This window comes from Antedon bifida, chromosome 4, assembly GCF_963402885.1.
Source record: "Antedon bifida chromosome 4, ecAntBifi1.1, whole genome shotgun sequence".
Lineage (NCBI taxonomy): Eukaryota > Metazoa > Echinodermata > Crinoidea > Comatulida > Antedonidae > Antedon > Antedon bifida.
This window is the reverse complement of record NC_136229.1, coordinates 3,791,859-3,813,499: the sequence shown is the minus strand read 5'-3', so window position 1 is coordinate 3,813,499 and position 21,641 is coordinate 3,791,859. Positions and strand designations below refer to the sequence as shown.

The 21,641-nt window shown below is 34.7% G+C and overlaps 2 protein-coding genes across 3 annotated transcripts in view; one reads left to right on the top strand and one right to left on the bottom strand.

Annotated features, from left to right (window-relative positions):
- LOC144839922 (uncharacterized) overlaps nt 1-13,169 on the top strand; it is a 60,416-nt gene extending 47,247 nt beyond the window's left edge. Inside the window, exons 12-19 of one of the 2 annotated variants that reach the window (XR_013611803.1) lie at nt 1,532-1,918; nt 4,452-4,811; nt 6,593-6,691; nt 7,569-8,597; nt 8,893-9,031; nt 9,466-9,734; nt 10,040-13,070; nt 13,124-13,169. Coding sequence is in view for 1 of the 2 variants with exons in the window: in XM_078695502.1 (XP_078551628.1) it covers nt 1,532-1,918; nt 4,452-4,811; nt 6,593-6,691; nt 7,569-8,597; nt 8,893-9,031; nt 9,466-9,734; nt 10,040-10,114 (2,358 nt within the window). In the remaining variant the exon portion in view is untranslated. The other variant, XM_078695502.1, reaches the window with a different exon arrangement.
- A 2,462-nt stretch (nt 13,170-15,631) lies between these two features.
- On the bottom strand, nt 15,632-21,224 carry LOC144839381 (EF-hand domain-containing protein 1-like). The gene is made up of 10 exons (XM_078694704.1): nt 21,087-21,224; nt 20,568-20,789; nt 20,067-20,354; nt 19,620-19,775; nt 19,299-19,491; nt 18,816-19,036; nt 18,180-18,320; nt 17,493-17,881; nt 17,028-17,220; nt 15,632-16,141 (listed from the first exon to the last, which is right to left on the bottom strand). The coding sequence occupies exons 1-10, from the start codon at nt 21,129-21,131 to the stop codon at nt 16,064-16,066; spliced, it is 1,926 nt and encodes a 641-aa protein (XP_078550830.1). The 5' UTR covers nt 21,132-21,224; the 3' UTR covers nt 15,632-16,063.
- Between the last annotated feature and the right edge of the window lie 417 nt (nt 21,225-21,641).

The following is a 21,641-nucleotide window of genomic DNA, read 5'->3' as shown; positions in this document are numbered from 1 at the left end:
TTTAAAAATAAAAGCAATTTATACATATAAATGCTTTGCTATTAAAGATGTATTGACCCCCTGAAAAAATAATTGTTTGTTGAATATGCCATTTTAATGTCACATAATCGTTATTCACTTTGACCAAAAACTGGATCGGAAAAACAAATTATTTACCCGAAAAAATGTATTTTAAAGAAAAAAAATACTTAAATTGTCTGTCTGATTTATGGTTAAAATTACCATTTCTTTTGTCTTTTTATAAGTGAAATAATTTTTTTTTTTAAATAACTTTATTAAAACTGCAAAATGGCCTATTTAAAGTCTGATTTTATTAATCTTCATTTTTCGTGTTTTTTGACAATTCATCTTTAAAGATATGTTGTCTCACAGATTAAATCTACAAATCTACCTGATAAACCCATAATTTAAACGTAAACATTCTCTCTAATTTTCTATACTGATTTTTAGGCGACCGTTTTATTATTGGACGTAATTGCTAATCGTTTGATTTGACCATCTTTTGAATATCGTCCATTTGTCTCAATAAAGATAATATTACCTTACTCTCCCATTAATTCTGTTACTATGGTTGCCCATGAGATAACGAGTGGACTCCACTGTAAATGGCTTTTGCGGTACATTTATGTCATATATGGTACTACATATTTTTTTCGCGAAACGAGCATAGAATGTGGTTGTGGCAGCAAACACTAAACATGATTTCCAAAAAAAATGTGATGTGCCCATATATGGACATGATAATGTAGTAATATCACTACCATATTTGGGCATATCACACTTTTTTTGTCAAAATAGTTTGATAGTGTAGACAGGGCATAAGACTATTTTATTAGGCTTTGAAATTGTCTGGAAACATTATTTATGTGATACTGTACAATATAGGCTTAATTTAAATTTTAATCATTTTTGTTTGCTATAGAAACATAAATTTGTTTCGCTATTGGCTACTTGCTACAGTACGTGCCATTAATAAGATAAATGTCTACCTGCCGTAGATATTCAGTTGAGAAATATTAGTCAGTGTCATCTATTCCATAACAGTTCTCACGTGATCCATATTCATTACTGTACATAGGTACAGTAGAACCCAAAAGGGAATTTATGTTTACATGTTGTTTTCCTGTGAAGGATTTTTATGCAGTTTTTCTGCTACCTATATTTGACTATTGTAACATTTTGACCAAATGATTTAATTGATATTAAATAATAAGATAACTTAATTGTTCTACTGTATGTAGTAGATAAGAACAGTGAGATGTGATTATGAATAATATAGTCTGCCATCCTAATAATACAAGACAACGTTTGGCTGTCTCTGGCTTTGGGCTTGCAAGTGTGGGATAGTTGACTGCACATTGTTATTTGATAAATTTCAATGAAAGTGATCACTAATGCACTGTTGTCAAACCTGATGCTATTATTGTTCAAATTAAAAGATCATGTGATAGATGAATAGTAAGCAGGTGAATCTTTAGCCCTGGTGTATCTTAATCCAATGATGATTTTTTCTTCTTCTTTTTTTCTTTAGAACATGGGAATGTCGCAGAATAACTCTGGTAGTAGTAACACATTACCAGATGATGATGTCTTTATGCAACAGCTTGAGAGGATAATGGGTTCCGACATGCCATTCAACGAAGAGATGTCTCCTGCCCTACGTCTAGATAACATAGTCAACTCGCAACCAAATGAGGGCGACTTGCTTAGCTCAATCTTTAATCCTGCCGATCAAACGGGACCACAGGTGACGCAGACACCGAACAACGGTGTGCACAGCAATAATATGGGTTACGGCGGTGTGCAGCAATCGCAGCAAGGTCATCAGCAGGGTCAACAGCAAATGGGGAGTATGTTGTCTCCACAAAATAATGTTCACATGATGCAATCAAGATTTCCAACTTCTCAACCATCACAAGTATGTTACTTTACTCTGCTCTGTCTACACTATCAAACTTTATGTGACAAAAAAAATGTGATGTTCCCATATATGGGCATGATGATGACATATCAATACCATATTTTGGGATATCACTACCATATTTGGGCACATCACACTTTTTTTGTCACACTAGTTTGATAGTGTAGACAGAGCTTTACACTTTCAAATAAGGGCCTGTTTCTACTGCTTTCAAATAACTAGTTAATATTTAATTACCACAATTTACACCTTTAAAAAAATAGATGCAATCAACTCCCCCAAATACCAGACTCTGTAAACCACAAACTCTCGCTAAACCAGACTTTCTTTAGGTCCAAAAGGTCCAAAATTCGTTTTTACCATTAAAAACACATTCTGAATTTACCAGACTTTTCAGAAAACCAGACAAATGAGTCCAGCCCAAGGGTGTTCGGTATTGGGAGAGTTGACTCACTGTATAATAATTGTAGATATATTTACAGTTAGAGAACTGTTTGTTCTTAAATTGTTGCAATCTCATTATTTAAATTAATTTAGATCATGCCCTGTTTATTTGAATGTTCAATACATTATCAAATTTAAAAAAGATAATAATCCACCTGCTGTTTGAAGACTTCAAAAGAATCTTCTTTTCTACAAATTGTAAATTTCATAAAAACCACAAAGACAGTCGTATATCTATAATAGAACAATAAGACTGAGAAGCAAGGAAATTACTTAAATCCTTTTTCTCGAATGAACCACCTGACGTGCTGATACTGTTGTGTCACATGTTGTTACTTAGCATACATCGTACATTTTTGCTTACAAAACCAAAGTAATGGACAATCAATAGATTGTGTCAGATAAAGCCGTTCTTCGCTTGTTACGTTATCTGTCGATATTGAATCTGATTGTTTTGCATACTGTGCCATCATAATTTAGTTAGTATAAAAAGAACTAAAATACATGTAAACTCATTACCAATTTCCAAAGTTTACATTATAAGAATTAAGAGACGCTTACTATATAACTTTAAAATAAAATTTAATGACAAAAAAGATCAACGTTTCGGAACCATCATGAAACCATTCTCAAAACAATTGATAACAAAGACTGAAAAGCCTAAAAAGATAAGCTCCTCCTCTCGTTAATTGTTAAATAATTTGGCTTTGATTGAGTCATTTTGTTTGTGATGGTGATCATTATAAGATTAACAATAATAAAGAAATAAATAATTTAATAATAATAATAATACGAAGCTTCATTTACCAGATCTCAACATTTGGGGAAAAAGCTTTATGCAAAGTTTTTTTTTTTTAAATCAACTGCATGGTAGCACGTAACTATAGCTAATATAAACAGCCAAAATGTCTTGATATTGTATCATTACTGTACTGTTGGATAAGTACAATTTTAATGCCCTATATATTTTAAAGTGCTGAGTTCATATTGGAACATATCCTGGATTGTCACTTGCCGCTCAATGACCATGTCAGATAACACGGTAATCAGTTGCCCCGGCTTACGTTACATTCCGAAGCCTACAGTAGTCGAATCTTGATGAAATTAGCTCTTCGTTCACAAACGATTACCTATGAGTCGACTCACTAATTGGCGTGCGCAAACCGAGTCGTGTAGTAATGCCGTGTTGGCTTGTTAATGGTGGTAATATCAAAAACAAGATCTTAGGAAATCATTAAGAAGTTGTAGATGTGTCACACATCCTGTTTGTGAAGGACTGGGCTAATTGCTTTTCAGCCTTGACACTGCCTCCATTTTCCCATCTCATTCCCATCAAACATACAATACTTCCTGCCCTCATCGCTGACACAATACTTTAATACTTTTTCGGTAATCTTGAGCTGTTTACCACTCTCGTTATATCAGTGCTATATTTGTTTTCTTACTAAAACATCGCTTATTTTATTCACAATTACATTTACAATATTCAATAATATACCAAAAGAAGCGGTGTTTGTCAGTTTGGTAACCATTTAAATGTACAGTAAATACTTGCCAGACAACATTCATAAACAAAACAAAAAAAAATCAATTATATCATCAGTTGCTGCTCTATTTCTACAATAACTTTGTATGGTGTAAACAAACAATCATAAATTTGTACAGTAAAGGAATTTAAAAGTCATTTTCCACTGCATTTACTGCAGTAATTTCATTTTGTTTACCTTGTAACCTGTTTATGTAATTATTATTTTGATAATCATACACACTGTTTTTTAAACCGCTATGTTGAACCAAACTAAAATCAAACGTTAATGCACTGGTAACTGCAGTAGGATGATATAGTCATAATCTCAGAGGGATGTTGTAATTTTAATTAATTTTCTTAGCCAAGTGCCTTACACAGTTACAATTAAATCCAGAGTTTCTGGTTTTTATTTTTTTTTATTATCTATTACTACTAATAGTATAAAAGTTCATAAATATTATAATTATATCAAATTTTTAGAAGAACTTCCCTATACTTACAGTTTGTTAAATATAATATTAATGTATTATTATTTGTAACAATTTTTTTTTTAAATAGATGATGAATATGAATGTAATGCAACAGAGACCAACCTTGCAAAAACAAATGTCGTTACCGGCCACCGGCAACGGAATGCGCGCTGGTGCGGGCGACATGTATAACAGTAAACCGCAAATACGACAAAATCTTCTACGCAAGAAGACCCAACAGCAACAACAACAGCAGCAGCAGCAACAACAGCAGCAGCAACAGCAGCAACAACAACAGCAGCAACAACGGGATTGGGTACGCCAACAGCAGCTGATGAGGCAGCAGCAGATGCAAGGAATGACACCGCACCAGCAGCGTCTTACACAACAACAGAAGTTACAGATGTTACACCACCAACAATCTTATCAGAGGTTTACAGTTCCTCAGGTATAAACACAACCATATATTATTAGAAAAATACAATAAATAGATAATTTGCTGTTGGCCTATATATGAGGTTTATCAAATATAAAAAATAAGTCGATATACAGTACTTGTTTAACAGTACGGGCATCTATATTCTGGAGAAACATTCGGGATTCACGAGATACAGTACCCTTATTGCACTTCGGTGGGTCCCGAAGGTGTCCCCTTAATAGAACTTCCGTATTAAAGATTTCAACTTGAAATGAATATATAACATATTGACTGCATAATATATCTATACATGTGCAAACTTGTATTATTTTAATTAATTTAATAATTAATTAATTCTATTTAAGTGCATGTTAACATGCCTGGTAAACATGTTTACAATTTTAAACATCTTTAGAAGTAGAGCCAGATGAATAGTATAGTAGCATTTTATCTACTCTGCTTTATCTGCTGGTAAACACCATCAAATGTAAAGCTTTCTTTTACTTTATTATTGACTACTGTAGTTAGTTGTATTGTAATCTGTTTAGTGACTTGTACTGTAGCAAATGAAACCCTGTTGTGTAGACTTAAGAATAGCTTTGTTACCCTGTGGCACTGTTTGTGTACCGAGTAACAATGACCCCAAAGGTCAACGTACGCCTAGTTGTTTACTATCATGAGTTCAGTGCTTTGCACACCTTTGAAGTAAATGTGTAACCAGTGCCTTTAACAATTCACGTATTGTAGTGATTTTATAGTTTGTGGTTCCTTTTATTCCATGCTATTTCTCCGTCCCTGTTCCTAATCCAAGTTTTTATTAGTGCCAAGCTCTATCAGAATCAATCCGATGATTTTAATTGCTGTACATAATTTTAAACAATTTTAATAACTGATTTTTATAAAAATAATAAACACTTGTATTGTCCTGCGTTTATAAGTCACATATGTATACAGTCAACTCTCCCAATACCGGACACCCCTTGGGCTGGCTTACAATAGTCTGCTTTTCTGGAAATTGGGAGAGCTTTTCCAGTTTTCCGAGAGTCCAGTATTGACAGAGTTAACCATACCACAGTATAGCCAACAACAAATGTTCATTATACTACATTACAGTAATATTTTAATGCACATCTTGGATATTAATTATAAAACTACCTACAGTTTTCCTTTTAACATTCAAAATATTAGTGTGATTTAGTTCCTATTTGGCAGTTTAATTGTGGTCGAGTACCCAAGTTGACATGCCTGCATCCATTAATTCATTTTTGATTCTTCTTCTTTTTTTATTTCATTTATTCACTAAAAAATTTCTTGCACCAAATCTGACTTGCAAATGTGAACATAATAGTTAACATATAAACTTAATTGACTTCAAATTTACTCCATTTTGACAAATTTGACTTCCAAATGTCACAATTATTATATCTTGACTGTTGTTAGTAAACATTTATGTTGATATAAAGTTTGCGGTACACCACGTATATTAGTTCTAAAAAGAACTGTTGAGTTTCTCGATGTTACGATCAATATGCTTTGATCGTCCTCAGGAGTGATAATGCAGAAAGTCCAGGAAACCGGGAATATAAGCGGAATAGGGTGGGATTGGTGTGAAAGCTAAAAACAAAAGTTCACAGTGGGAGGGATTGAAACTAGCTATAGAAGAGCAGAAGACTTTCTCACTCCTGAGGACGATCAAAGCATATTAATCGAAACGTCGAGAAACTCAACAGTTCTTTTCAGAATTGATAGACATTATATCAACATTTTATTACACCATGCATTAAACATTTATGCATATTTTGTTTTCGTAGACGGATGGAATGTTTCAAGGAATGGACACTCACAACTTCCCGGAAAAACTTGGAGACATGCTCAGTCCCTCGGCAAGTGCTCCTAATGTTAGCATTCAGGTATATCCACATGTTTAGTAGGGGCAATCACTAACCAGAAACTAACCGCCGATGGAGTCGTAAGATTTCTTATAACCATACTAACAAAACTGACCATAAACAATAGTGATCCGTTCCAATATGGTTTATCGCAAATAGCTTGATTTTGCAAGGAACGTCATTGCACAATGGATGATGGGAAGGGTTTGGGAGCAAACGTCACAACATGTACGTACAAAAAAACAAATCACATACGTACGCGTCGTGACGTTTTCTCATAAACCCTTCCCATCATACATCGCGCACGCTATTTGCGATAAACCTTATGAACGGATCACATCTAAAATAAATGCCCTGAGAAGCATGCACACATTACATGTATACACATCTGCACATATACATCTGCATACATAAACATACTGTACTGTTCGTCCGCATAAACACTATCTCACTATCACGTGTCATAAGGTTTATTTATAATTTGGTAATAAAATAAAACATACCAGAAATTCACAAACAAAACACAATTTTTTCTACAATTTTTATTTTTGAGCACCAGATCAATTTGATTTTAACCCGACCAAGTGACCTTTTGAAAAATTGATGAAGTTCTATCTCCACTATCAAACTAGTGTGACAAAAAAAGTGTGATGAGCCCATATATGGTAGTGATGTGCCCAAATATGGTAGTGATATGACATCATCATGTCCATATATGGGCACATCACATTTTTGTCACATAAAGTTTGATAGAGTAGACAGAGCTTTACACAAACATGTCAAACAATTTTAAGCATTGATGAGGTTGGTTTTGGTTGATGGGCACAATCGAGTTGATCTGGGAACCTATGGACAAAAAGAATGTTATGTGTAACAATTAAGTTTAATTGTGTTACAGAAATCTGGATTTGGTGGTCCAGCAATGCCAGGAAGACCAATGTCCGGTGCCAATCAAATGAATCAAATGATGCCAGGTGGACAGATGGGCGGACAGATGGGAGTTAGAGGTCAAGCAGGCATGACCAATCAAATGTTTGCGCAGCAAAACCGAACGGGAGAATATGGATTACCGCCATTTAACCAGATGATGAATTCAAACCAATATGGAGGCAATATGGGACCTAATCCAAATTCATTCCCGTTCCAGGATCCAATGCAAGTCAATATGCCTTACGGAAACTCTATGAACAATCGCATGCAAGGAAACCCTAATATGATGGGTGGCATGCAGAATCCACAACATGCTGGGATGCAAAATCCAGCCGGAATGCAGAATCCCGCAGGAATGCCTAATGCTGGCAGTATGCCAAACTCTAATATGCAAACTCCAGGTGGAATGCCTAATTCAGGAGGAATGACTCCAGGTGGGATGCAGCAGACTCCAGGTGGAATACAAACGCCTGGTGGTATGGCTACACCAGGAGGTATCCAAACACAAGGTGGAATGCAGCAGCCAGGTGGAGGCATGCAATCCGGGGTGCCCATGGCCCCGACGTCGGGTCTGAATCATAACATTCCGCCTTCTACTATGGGACAAAATCCAGGCGTAAATCCTGGAATATCAGGAATGGCCAATGCCAGTATGGCATCAAATCAGTACATGAATACCAACTCCAACTTTCCTAACTTCCGCGGAAACCCGAACTCAATGGTACCACAAAATCAAAATGCTATGCGTGTACAAAGTCAGATGGGCGGAGCTGGAGGTATGGGCGGTGCCGCTGGTATGGGCGGTGCCGCTGGTATGGGTGGTGCAATGAATCAAATGCGTTGGAATCAGCAGGCGGGTGGTCAAATGCAGGCAAACATGTTCTCTGGTCCAATGTCTTCACAGCCGTCATCTGCAGATATGTATGGCGGCATGAATGCAGGAGCTATGAATAGAATGCACCCTCGAAGGAACAGTACCGACTCACTAAACCCTCAGGTATATTTGCATAAACTACTCTCTTTTAGTGCCATTTATCTTCTACTAAAGTGTTTAATATTGCAGTTTAGTAACCAAGACTTTAGTACTGGTACTGGTACTGGTTCAGGTAACCGTCTACATAGAGACATCTGGTGGTAGCCATTGACATAAAGTTGCCATTTAGATTGATTTAAATTGCTTGACTCAAAATCAAGTGTTAAACTTTCTATATTACATCAAACTAGTTTGTTGTACATAAGACGCAATGAATGGTGCAAGCCTTAGAAAATAATCAATTGCTTTATTTTTACAGATGACGCAAGTAGGGGGTGCCCTTATGAATTCTATGAATCAGAATAAGAATCCAAACGCGTCTAACTTTAATATGGGTGGTACACCGTCAACACCAATGGATGATGATCTAAATATGACCATCAACTTTCTACAGCAAGGTATGTTAAAATAATTAGCATCATTCTCCTGATGTACATTAATAGAAATTACGTTTACGTTTACACTATAATTTATAAAAATCCAAATGCAAATTACTCAAAAAATGACAATGCTGTGGGCAGTAGCGCAACGGCTATGAGCACTCACTGGCTAAACCCAAGGCCTCTGAACAGAGCCTAGAGGAAACAATAGGCTTTAAAATATGTCGAAAAGGGCTTAAAACATTCAATGCCTCCAGCGTTGCAGGGCCACTTAAGGTTTTTGAACCAGGGGCATCAGGCCTCTGTGTTACGCCACTGGCTGTGGGTATCAGTTACTCGATCTCTATGGGGATACAAAATAAAATAAGCATAAACAGCTAAAACAAAATGATAAAAGTATAACAGCCAGAAAAATTTGCACTATAATTTATATATGAATATTTTTGTCACAGAAATTCAACAGACTGGAAACGTCAAACAGGGCAGTACAGCTGCCGCCGCCCCTCCTGGTAATGAGCCAGTAGCAGTCGCTCTTGAAAGTCAGTGCCGTGAGGAAGCAAAACAACGATATTACAATTTTTATAATATGGCAGATGCAGGGCAGGCACCGGATGCAAAAACGAGAGTTACAAATTTATTTAAGAATCAATTACAGGGAATACGACCTGAGAGTCAATTGCAAAGCCTTCAGAGTTCTCATCAGTCTTCTATTGAAAGACAGGTAAGGAGTAGAATTATTTCACTTTCTGATCACTACCATATTTGGGCACATCACATTCTTTTTTTTTTCAAACTAATTTGATAGTGTAGACAGACCTTACAGATATATTGTCCCCCTATAAAATTGGTTTATTTTTTATTTTCAAATTTTTTGCTGGATATGCCATTTTAATGTCACATAATAGTTATTCACTTTGACCAAAAACTGGATCAACATTTTTTATGTTTTTGAGGGACAATACATCTTTAAGCAACTATTGTATACATATTTTTCACTAAATAATATATTTTCTTTTATTTTTGTAGCAATCACAAAATGATTCACATGAATCCACAGGGAATAACAGTTTACTACAGAAATTATTACAAGAAACAGGCTAACCCTTGCTGAAATGCCATGTCCTGCCTAAATACTTAACAAGTAATAAAGGATTGTAGCCTGGCAGTGGCACTGCAACATCTGGAACAGAGAGGTGGAATCGTATGCTGCCCTCAGTGATGACATCATAGATGTTGATGCTGCCCTCAGTGGTGGCATCATAGATGTTGATGCTGCACTCAGTGGTGACATCATAGATGTCGATCCTGCCCTCAGTGGTGACATAGATGTCGATGCTGCCCTCAGTGGTGACATCGTAGATGTCGATGCTGCCCTCAGTGGTGACATAGATGTTGATGCTGCCCTCAGTGGTGACATAGATGTTGATGCTGCCCTCAGTGGTGACATAGATGTCGATGCTGCACTCAGTGGTGACATCATAGATGTCGATGCTGCCCTCAGTGGTGACATAGATGGTGATGCTGCCCTCAGTGGTAACATCATAAATGTCGATGCTGCCCTCAGTGGTGACATCAAAGATGTCGATGCTGCCCTCAGTGGTGACATCATAGATGTCGATGCTGCCCTCAGTGGTGACATAGATGTTGATGCTGCCCTCAGTGTGAGATTCTATGAAGTTTATGTGTCTTAGGAAAGGAAGGTTGTTGGCAAACCAAAATTTTGCAGATTTTATTTAAAAAGGAGTATTTAAGATATATGAGATACAGGCTGCTGTAAATATATTGTTATTTTAATTCATTGTTTATTTCATACAACCATAGACATATCGTCATACTATCATTGTATTATTTTAAAATGTTGATTATTTTTTGTATTTGAACAGAAATAGAAACTACAGTATAGACAAATTCCTAATAAGGAAATGATGGAAAAAAAGATATCAAATCAGAGCTCACACTGAAATTGAAAGTGACTTTATGTTATCACAATTACGTTTTTAATCATTCAGTTTTTAATGGTTTTATTTTTTCTGTAACTGGATCTAGCGTGAATATACTCTTTATAATGTATTATTAGATTCTACTACTACTACCACGAAAAACAACAAGGCAATTATTTCCAAATTTGGTATATTCATATTCTTTGTTTTCATGCTGTATTGCGAATGGCACTAGAATATAATACGGTCTTGTTTCTAAAGATTATCTAAAATCAATCGAACAAGTTTGCGTGCTCAGTCATAAACGTTATTCTTTGAATACTTACTATTTTGGTTCCGTTTAAGTCAATACAGTTCGGCACTCCACAAACACATTTACATCCAAATGGTATTAAAAATAATGGTATTAAAATTTAATTAGACACGGCATACTGTAACAAACCTACCTACCTCAGAGAAGGGATGATAGAGTCATCGTTGTAGCTTGGCATGTACAGTTACAGGCATTTTGTACTTGGTACTGTGGTTGTAGGAGGAAGGGGCATTTTATTCCTTAGCATACATTGTACAAACCCATGGTATTTAAGTATACTGTATTATTTAGCATTCTTCATGAGGATAATATGTGAACGAGTTGAATTCAAAGGAAAATAAATTCATAGTGAAGAAAAAGTATAAACTATTTAATTACTCAGATTTAAATGACAACTATTATGACTCTACGTCACTAGTCATGACCTTTGACTTCTTAGCGCTGTTTCTGACGCAATGTCATTGGCATCCGAAGAAGTTTACTAATAATTTTAATTTTGTTGAATGTTAGATGATATGTAGAATTTACCAAGCAGGGTCCTGGATTCAGTTTGGGGTATTTACTACCTAGGGAATGCTGTTTGTATTGTGCCAATGTTTGTATGTAACAAAAAGATTGTATAATTCTGAAAATTGTGATTTATGATGGTGTTGGTATGGCAGGTGTGTGATGCGTGAAGGTGTGTGTAGATAATGTGAATATTATGAAGATTGTAGAATAGTAGAATTCAATGGGCAGTTTTAATATTGATAAATTATTGGATAATATCAATGATACTAGTTATTATTATTATTTTAATCATATATGCAAACAGGCCAGTTGAAATACGAAATGTATGTAGCACATACAGACATAACACCAGTATTTGGAGTAAGTGTCGTGCAGAATGATCTATGTTGGTCAGTCTTCTGGTGTAAGCCCAGCCCCCAGTTGTTGCGTTCAAGCGGGCTAAGCTTCCACCAGAGTTGGAATTTGTACTTTTCTCTCACTTAACCAGACTCTTATATTATAGTAGTGCAACTACTAAGTTATAAGTATTTATTGTGATTATTCTTATTAAAATTTCTGCCATTATAACTTAATAATCCTAACTATTGTTGGCATTTGTTAGCTGCATGTTGGGTTCTGTTTATCATTTTGGTGTTAAGGGTAAGTGAGTAGGGTTAAGTTGGGAAGGGGGTGGGACAAGTTGTGTATAATCTGTTCCTTGTACATCTGAGACCAAGCAACTGTAAATAATTGTATTGAGATCTTTTGTTTTCGTTTGTATAGTCTATTGTAAAAATTTGAAGAGCTCGCCACCGGCAGAACTACAGTGCTTTGTGAAATGTATTGTGGGAAGGTCGCAAATGTGAGCAGAAATCAGTACCCGTCGACACATACTACTGAAAAAAAATATATATATTTTTGGAAAATAGGAATTATATTTTGGATGAAGTTATCTTAATTCTTAATAACTACAGTTACAACTAAATTAATTAATGCTTGATAAATATATATCCCCAATCAATTTGTGATTATACGTTATTACATTGTTGACAAAATCTAAATTAGCTACTAATATTGATAAAATTTAACTGTTCATTCATTTTTTAATTGTAGGTATTGTTAAGGGTTTAACTTGTATTCAAAAATAATCAATTTGTATAACTTGCGTTCACATGAAAGATTTTAGTATTGTGTGTTCACATGACCAAGTTAATATTGTGTGTTCACATGACCAAGGTTATATTGCGTGTTCACATGTTACAGTTACGTTGTGTGTTCACATGAACAAGTTAATATTGTGTGTTCACATGAACCAGTTATGTTGTGTGTTCACATGAACCAGTTATGTTGTGTGTTCACATGAACAAGTTAATATTGTGTGTCTTGAAAACAGCAGAGTTTATGTTGTGTGTTGAAATGGCTGAGTTGTGTGTGTTCACATGACAGAGTTTATAATATGGTGTGTTTTCACATGGCAAAGGTTATTGGTGTTTTTTGATAAACAGAAAATGCCATACAAAATAAAATTCTTTATCAAGTGTGAGACCAATCGCCATGATGTAAAGCTCTGTCTACACTATCAAACTTTATGTGACAACAAAATGTGATCATGCCCATATATGGTAATGTCGTATCACTACTATTTGGGCACATCACACTTTTTTGTTAAATTAGTGTAGACAGAGCTTAACTTTGGTTTTACCACTAATGTGAAATTGCTAAACAAATACAGAGGACACTCATAAAATGAACAATAGACGATATATTATATGTTAATACTATGGCCAACCCCTATTCAGGGGACGCCCCTATTCAGGGGACGCCCCTATTCAGGGGATGCCCCTATTCAGGGGAAGCCCCTATTCAGGGGACGCCCCTATTAAGATTTGTTGGGTCCTGAAGCGTTCTCCTTAAAATATGTAATATGTGAAACTTTTTACTTTAAAGATAATTTGATAAATCAAGATATATATACTTAATATAAACTCACCGCCAGTAAGTCAATAATTCTTTTGATAATTAATGTACAGGAGAAGTACAGTAGCAATGACCTAAAAAGCATACATTTTAATAACGAAAGAGGTTTACACATTTTTATAACTTTTTATAAATGGCCACACAAACTGGATGCTTACCATATCTCAAAATACTGCTGCAAGATATTATACAGGCAGAAATAGCCACCAGCGATTATGTTAAATGTGTGTGAAAATGGAGTTTATTATCAGTTTTTGAGTTTGAAAATGTGGTTAATATTTCAAGTAGTAGAAGAAAGACAAACATTACTAAATTAAATCATAGAAATAAATTGTCTTGATTTCATAGCTACTTGGAGTATCAATTATAGTTTTTACACCAATTTATCATCAAAATAATTTTATAATTTTATTAATATAGAATAATGTTTCTAGGGTGTAACAAAATTATTTAAAAATTAATATAAATGTGTGATTTACTCTTACCAAACACTGGTATTTTTATTTGTAGGATTTTAATCATTTTAAACTAAATTTAAAAAAGGTAATGTTTCATGGGAAAACTTTTTTTTTTAAATATTACCAGAATCGGGTAGAAGTGTACAGAGCTTTGTTAATTAAGCCTATTGGCTTGGTTGTCAAAATGTTATTGGTTGAGGCTGAAACGAGAGAATATTTGCAATACTAGAATTAGTATTCATATTGAATACTCCAATCAGATTGTAAAAATGGAGGATTCATTTAAATATACAGGGTGTCAAAGGTCGTGGCTTTTGAATCATCATAGCCTTTGTTTTGGTGTGGAATGTGCCAATTTTGAAGATGAATTTTAAATGTTAGTTTATACAAATCTGACTAGAGTAGGACCCTTCTGTATATTTTGTATCTAAAGATTGTTTTTATATAGAATTGATAAAACAATAGGAAAATTGAAATTAATTATGAATTAATTAGGTGATAATCCCTGCAAACTGTTGACCAATGTTTGGAGTACCATGTTGGTAGTCTTCCTACGTAATGTGTTGTTGTAAAGAAAACAAAAACATAAAAAAATGCTTGCTATATTATATACATGTGCGTCATGGTAATTAAAAGTATTATTTTATTATTATTTGACCTTTGACCTCTAATGGTTGGGTTGGAAGTGTGATGGGATATTATATATAGTAGTCAATATTGTGTATAACTTTATTGTTTTTGCCTATCAACTTCTGTATTATTATCGAATGACTAAAGTTATTGTTAATAAAATTGAATTGTCAATGTACACGATTGTTTGTTTTTATCAATTTATTGTCGGTTGGGCGGTAAAAGGCTTTTATTGTAATGCCGAAAATTTGAAATTACTACATTTTGTTTATGTTGGACGTTGGATTACAGATCATGGTTCGAATCCAACGCCACATTGCTTGTATCCTTAGACAAGACACTTTACTTACATTTGCCTCTCTCCACCCAGGTGTATAAATGGGAACCCGGTTAGATCAAGACACAACTTTGTGCTGATTACTAGTTGCATTATTATGTATGATCCAAAAAATGACAAGTAATAATGTGCAAGAGAATGAATTATTATTATTTTGGTAAACCAGTGAAGAATGCTGTTTACAATTTGCTTTTAAAGCAATTAGCAAACATAAATGGCAGTTTAATAATCGTCGATCTACATCGCAAGTAGTAGTGAATTTGTTAAGTACAGTTGCGCCCTCATTTTAGTGGATCCAGACCTAGAATGACATTATAAAAAACAAATTAAAAAAATTAAATAAAAAAGAAATCAAGACACAGTTTTTATTACATTTTGAACGATCGGTTTTATTTACGTTTGAAGTACACTAGATACACAGTGACTATGACACGCAAATTGCATTTTATTGAAAAACAGTTTCTATATTATGTCTACAGTGTAGTACAGTAGTTTGGTATTCTATTAATAAATCAATTCTTCATACGCAAATTCATGTATGTATATTTACACAAAAATTGTTGGTTACCAGGAATAACTAACTATAGCAACAAAATGCACTAAATATATTTTGTGAGGTGGTTTCCCGAATGATCGTAAAATCAAAACGGTACTGGGTATGACCAACTGGCGTTATTGTCACCAACTACCAATTCATAGAAGTACGATTCATTCTTTAGTCGCCGTAAAGATGGGCTGCTACATCAGTAATTATTATACCTAACTTTAGCAACAAAATACACTAAATATATTTTTAGAAATTCCTTATCACTTGTTGTTCTTTTAATGCACAGTAGTAATGTTCATATTTACAATGTTTCTTTACAATATTTGTTTTATATTAAATATAAATTGAATCGTTTGAAATCAGTCGCAGGTTATAAACTTCATGAATTCAGCGTGATCAATCAAGCCATCTTTGTTGATATCCAGTTCGGAAACAAGCTGAAAAAAAAATGATAAAAAATGATTAAAAATCAGATTTATTTAGTTGTAAAGCTAAATGAATAACGAATGATGAAAATACAGTATGAACATCTATATTGCAGATATTTTGGTAATAATGTCTTCTGTTCTGTGAGGGCGTGTGGTGCTGTGTGTTGGACGTTCGACTACTGATCGTTAGACCGAGGTTCGAATCCAACTCTCGCCGCATTGCTTGTATTCTTAGGCAAGATACTTTACTTACGTTTGCCTCTCTCCACCCAGGTGTATAATTGGGAACCCGGTTAGATCAAGACACAACTTTGCGCTGATTACTAGCTGCATATATGGGAGTATGTTTCCATAGGTGTTTAATCAGGAAATGACTGGGGTAATAATGTTCAGCGCATTGAGAGCTTGCTTATATGCGCTATATAAGAATGAACTATTATTATTATTATTCTGGCAGTGGTCATACTTGTCAATTACCTTAAAATACTAAAGCATGGTTCCCATTAGGACGCAACGCAACAACGTATAAATGAAAATTGCCATATTGCGTATAATCACAAGTGACAACTGATGACTCAACAGTGCTGCAAACAACATTGGTACGAGAAATTGCACCAATTCAAGGCAATAACAGAAAAAAAGTAGTCAAGTACGCGGGATGATCCAGGTTAAGTTCTAACAGCAACTAATGTTGACGCGTAACAAGCTGGTTTGATTTTACGCAGATGGGGGAAAACAGAATTATTGGAAAGTCAATTTCTTGCATCACTAGTGGGAACCATGCTTAAGTGGTATTCACTTTGATTAGTCTGGCCAAAAAATGATCCAACTAGGAACCAACATTAGAACAAACAGCATTTTCAAATTGTTTCTAAAACAAGATATATAAACTTACAGCATTCATAAGGTCATCGTCGATTGGTAGATTTTGTCGATGGCATATCTTCTTGACCTCGTTGATGTCAATCTTGCCAGACCGGTCTCTGTCGTACTGCAGGAACGCATGCGTCAACGAGTTGAAGTTTGTATAATTGTGTTTCTTTAACTGTGATTTCACTTCTCCTAACAAATATGCCACATCACCAGGACTATAGAGAAACAAAAATATAACATAATTTAATATGACATACAAATATTGCCTGCTTAGAGGTGAAATATAACATATAATTTAATATAAAGGCAAAGGCAAATGACTGAAAAAATGACAATGCTGTGGGTATAAGTGGTGGATTTCAATGGAGATACAAAATAAATTAAGCAAAAAGCTGAATCAAAACAATAAAGTAAAAGAGCCAGAAAAATTAGCAGAGCTTTCAGGCCACTCTAGCCCTACATCAGTAAAGTGAATCTTTCTTCTCACCTTCTTTTAACTTTCATTGGGGCAGCCTTCATTGACTTTGGTGGTTGCTTATTGTCACGTTTCGTAGCAAGGGAATGAATAGTTTTTTGAACACCTGGAAAGTCCTCCTGATGCGATTCTAAATATGAACGTACGTAATCGTCTGCATCCGTAATGATGAACCTATGGTTGAAAACCTGAACGGTTGCTCCGATATACAGATCTTGCGGTTCGTAAAATTCAGGTCTGTCTGGTTGAGAACCTGGTTTAGTTACTCGCGTCCTTTCAAGGAATTTTCCGCTTATGATGCCGGAGTTGCGAACTGGAGGTTCAAAGATGGTCATCATGTCGTCCGCTAGACGGTAGCTGATTATGAAGCGCCGTCCTTTGTCTTCTGGTTTGACGGAATCCTGTAAATTAAAAACAAAAATAGATTTCATTAAATAATGAGAGATCTCAGTGTTACAAGATTACTGCAGTTGAAAGTTGAATTACTGCTGAAGTAAAGACGTAAGTATAATTTGTTAACTGTAGCTTTTTCTTTTCAAACCTATTAGTGCGTGTTACCACATTCTATCACCGCAAACTTATCTATAATAAACAACTTGATATTATATGTTAACCAAATTTTTGCAAATTCTCCAAAAATGTGTTTGTTTTTGGATACTTCAGATGTGAAAGATGGTACTGACAATAAAAACAACTCACCATTACAGCTTCAAATCTAAGTACTTTGTGGTCGTTCTCCAGCATCTTGATGAAATCCTTTTTCGGAGGTTGAGGAACGAGTGACAGACATGACCGCAAGGAATCCTCCAAAGATCCAAAGCCATTGTAAGGTGCTAAATCCTACAATAAAATAATTGTTAATAATAATAATAATAATTTAGGTATTTGTATAGCACCGGTATCAACTAAACCGAAGTAAAAATATGCGATTTAAGTTGTTTTTTTTTAAATAGCATTAAATGTTGATTTAGTTAACATTTTTATCTCTCCAGGCTACAGTTCTCAAAAATATTTTTATACAGTATTTTTTTTAACTTCAGGACATCACCTTTTTTAAAAGTTATATTTAGCTTCCTTCATTTTATCCAGTTGTTTTATCGCATATACATGTTTTAATTTAATTAGTTAATAGTAATAGGATTTTTTTTTTTTTTACATATTTTTTGTGTTTTTTTATTCATTTCAGATTACTAATTTTATTTTTTTTGTTCAGTTTTTTCATTTTCTGGGTACTCACCAGATATGGTAACATTATCTTTATCATCAGCTTTAACTACGTATCGTATGTTTTTTTATGTTACTGTAAATTTAACTATATAAAGAAATATAATTTACCATCTGCGGTACATCACGAGCACGTCCTTTAACCTCAACTGGTGTGAAATCCCTGACACCATACGTTCTGAACAGGTAGTCTTTAGTGAACTCATCGCAGTCATAGATGAGGAAGGGACGGTTGAATACGTAGATGGTTTGGCCAATTTTAAAGTCACTCGGTTTGTACCACTCTTTGATTTCATGCTCTGACAATTCCATGACAACAGATGGAAAAGATGCTGAAGAGAGAAAAGACAGATTTGTATAATAATCATGTAAAAATATTATTTTTCTATGGTATAATAGTATAATTAGACTTTAGAAACAGTCTTTAAAGCTCTATCTACACTATCAAACCTTATGTGACAAGAAAATGTGATGTGCCCATGTATGGACATGATGATGTCATATCACTACCATATTTGGGCACATCACTACCATATGTGGGCACATCACACTAGTTTGATAGTGTAGACAAGGCTTCAGAAAGGGTGTATCTACCTTCAATATTGTCCCTATCCTTTGGCAACTTTTGTCTGGAGAGTAAGACAGGAAATGGATCCCGACCATCGTTAGGTTCATGGACCTCGCGTACCTCCACTGTGTCATCAACCAAGTAATAATGAATGATGTTTGGTCGCATTTCACCAAACATACTCCCTCTGTCGTCCCAAACACAGTAGAAACGTAAAACCTTTAGTGACAACAATGGAAAAAGCTGTGATTATGACCAGGAAAATGACTGCAGTAATAATTTGATTCTTCTAAACACGATTCTTTTGCAATACTTTGTTAATTTTTGGCTTTTTGTTTGTTACATACCTTCCTGTCAAGTTCAATGAACTGTCGAAGTTTGTCAAAGTTTGACGGTGTCTTGAATGTTCTGAGGGCAGCAGACTCTTTTCTTGATTCATTGTAGGGATCATTTGGCACAGAAGTAGGAGGGTTCAACTCAATACCTTCGCTTGCCATAAATTCCTGTAAAAAAATGTATTTTATAATGTATTCTGAATTTCTTTTGAAAAATAGCATAGAAAAGATCAATCATGGCACTTCTATTCTTATACTTTTGTATATGGCTTATAGATAGCTTAATGCTGAATACACTATCACACTAGTTTGACAAAAAAAGTGTGATGTGCCCAAGTATGGTAGTGATATGACATCATCACATTTTTTTCACATAAAGTTTGATAGTGCAACCTTATATCCCAGCGTGGGTTTATACCTAATCCCTCCTGGGCTTACTCTAGGGTAGGTTTAACATACCGATGTCCATTTGTCACAATTGGTGATATGAAAAGCTTTTCCATAGAAGTTCACATTCATGTCTATGTTAAGGTCCTTCCAGTGCCAAAAATCTCCTTGATCATTCTTTGGTAAACGCATACGCTTGATAAGTTTTCCCTGTGGCATCCCGCTGTTCTCGACATGAGGCTCGATCACGGAAATACTGTCATCCTCTAAATAGTAAAAGATACAAACTGGTCGCACACGGTAATATTCGTTTGGAGACTCATGAACTGTTTGGCGAAAAAAGGCATCAAATTTCAAGACCTGTGGGAAAATTAAACAAATCAACAATAAATTGTCATGCATGAATGGATTTTGAATTTTTAACTAAGAATATTGTTTAATAATAAATAAATATCACTTTCTTTAATATTTCTATACAAACTTAACATTCAATCTAATATTTTGTTAGTAAAGACATGTCTGTCAAATGGTTCTTTTCTAGTGATGTGCTTACTTCGTACAATTTAAATTTACCTTTTTGTCAAATGCAACATGAGCAGGGACAAAGTCTTCTGGTGGTGGCTGTTTAGCTTGTCCGTAAGTTAATGTTGGTCTCTTGTTGTTTAGTTCATCTAATTCTGCAAGACTGAGTTGATTCACTTCAAGTGGTTCACCTCCAATACCAACCTGTGGTCTGGCTGGTACAGCATACCCATTCTTGTATCCTAAACTTTGTGAAAGGTGATATTTTCTTTTCTAAAAGAAAAAAAATTTCATTTAAAATAAAGTTACTGTATTATTAATTCAGTTTATTATAAAAGTATTGATTGTTACGGTCTTTAATTTTATATTCTAATTATGCAGTAACCAAGCCATCCTACGTCCTTTACCTAGGCCTACTAGACCAATCTTTGCCTAGGCCTAGGCTATATAGCCTGGCCCTCCTTCTTAGTTGTCCTTTTATGTGCTCTACCAAAAGACACAGAGAGAGAAAATAAAACCTGCGGTAGGCTAGCTAGAATAGGCAAACAAACATCTAAAATTGGTACTTACTGTTGGGTCATTAAAAGTGTTCCCAGGAAGAAATGGCAGGGCCATTTTATTATTATTTATATTGCCTAATAGTAATATTTAAGAAGAATATGAAGACGACTCGATCAACACTCTTCTTTATGTACGTTTGGCCTCTAAAATAAACACAACATTGATTATCGTTACCAAGGAGACCACGCAAAGAGCAATAATTCATTTGTTGACTAGCGCCCCCTATGATAATATTACTATAGATGGCGGCAGACAGATAATCTTTGGGTGATTTTTTTTTTCCTTTTTAACCAGTTTCTTTTTGTACAATCCGTTTCCTTTCTTTTAAATGTTTTCTTTTTTCTCTTTATACTTTTCTTTAGTCTTCAGGCTAACATAATGTATGTAATGTATGTAAGAACGCACCGTCCAGAAGAACGTGTGCCGCCGATTTAAAGGCGTATGTTCAATAAAGTTATTATTATTATTATTTATACTTTGTTTATTTCAGATTTTCACAATTTCTTTCTATTCAAATAAAATGATTGTAGCTGTACCTCTCTACATTTATTATTTATTCTTAAA

Excerpts from the sequence above, each read along its gene's own strand:
- LOC144839381 (XM_078694704.1), bottom strand. The coding sequence starts at position 21,131 with ATGGCCCTGCCATTTCTTCCTGGGAACACTTTTAATGACCCAACA. Across the intron at positions 19,492-19,619 it reads TCATTGAACTTGACAGGAAG|GTTTTACGTTTCTACTGTGT; the intron begins GTATGTAACAAA and ends TTGTCACTAAAG. Across the intron at positions 18,321-18,815 it reads CTCGTGATGTACCGCAGATG|GATTTAGCACCTTACAATGG; the intron begins GTAAATTATATT and ends ATTTTATTGTAG.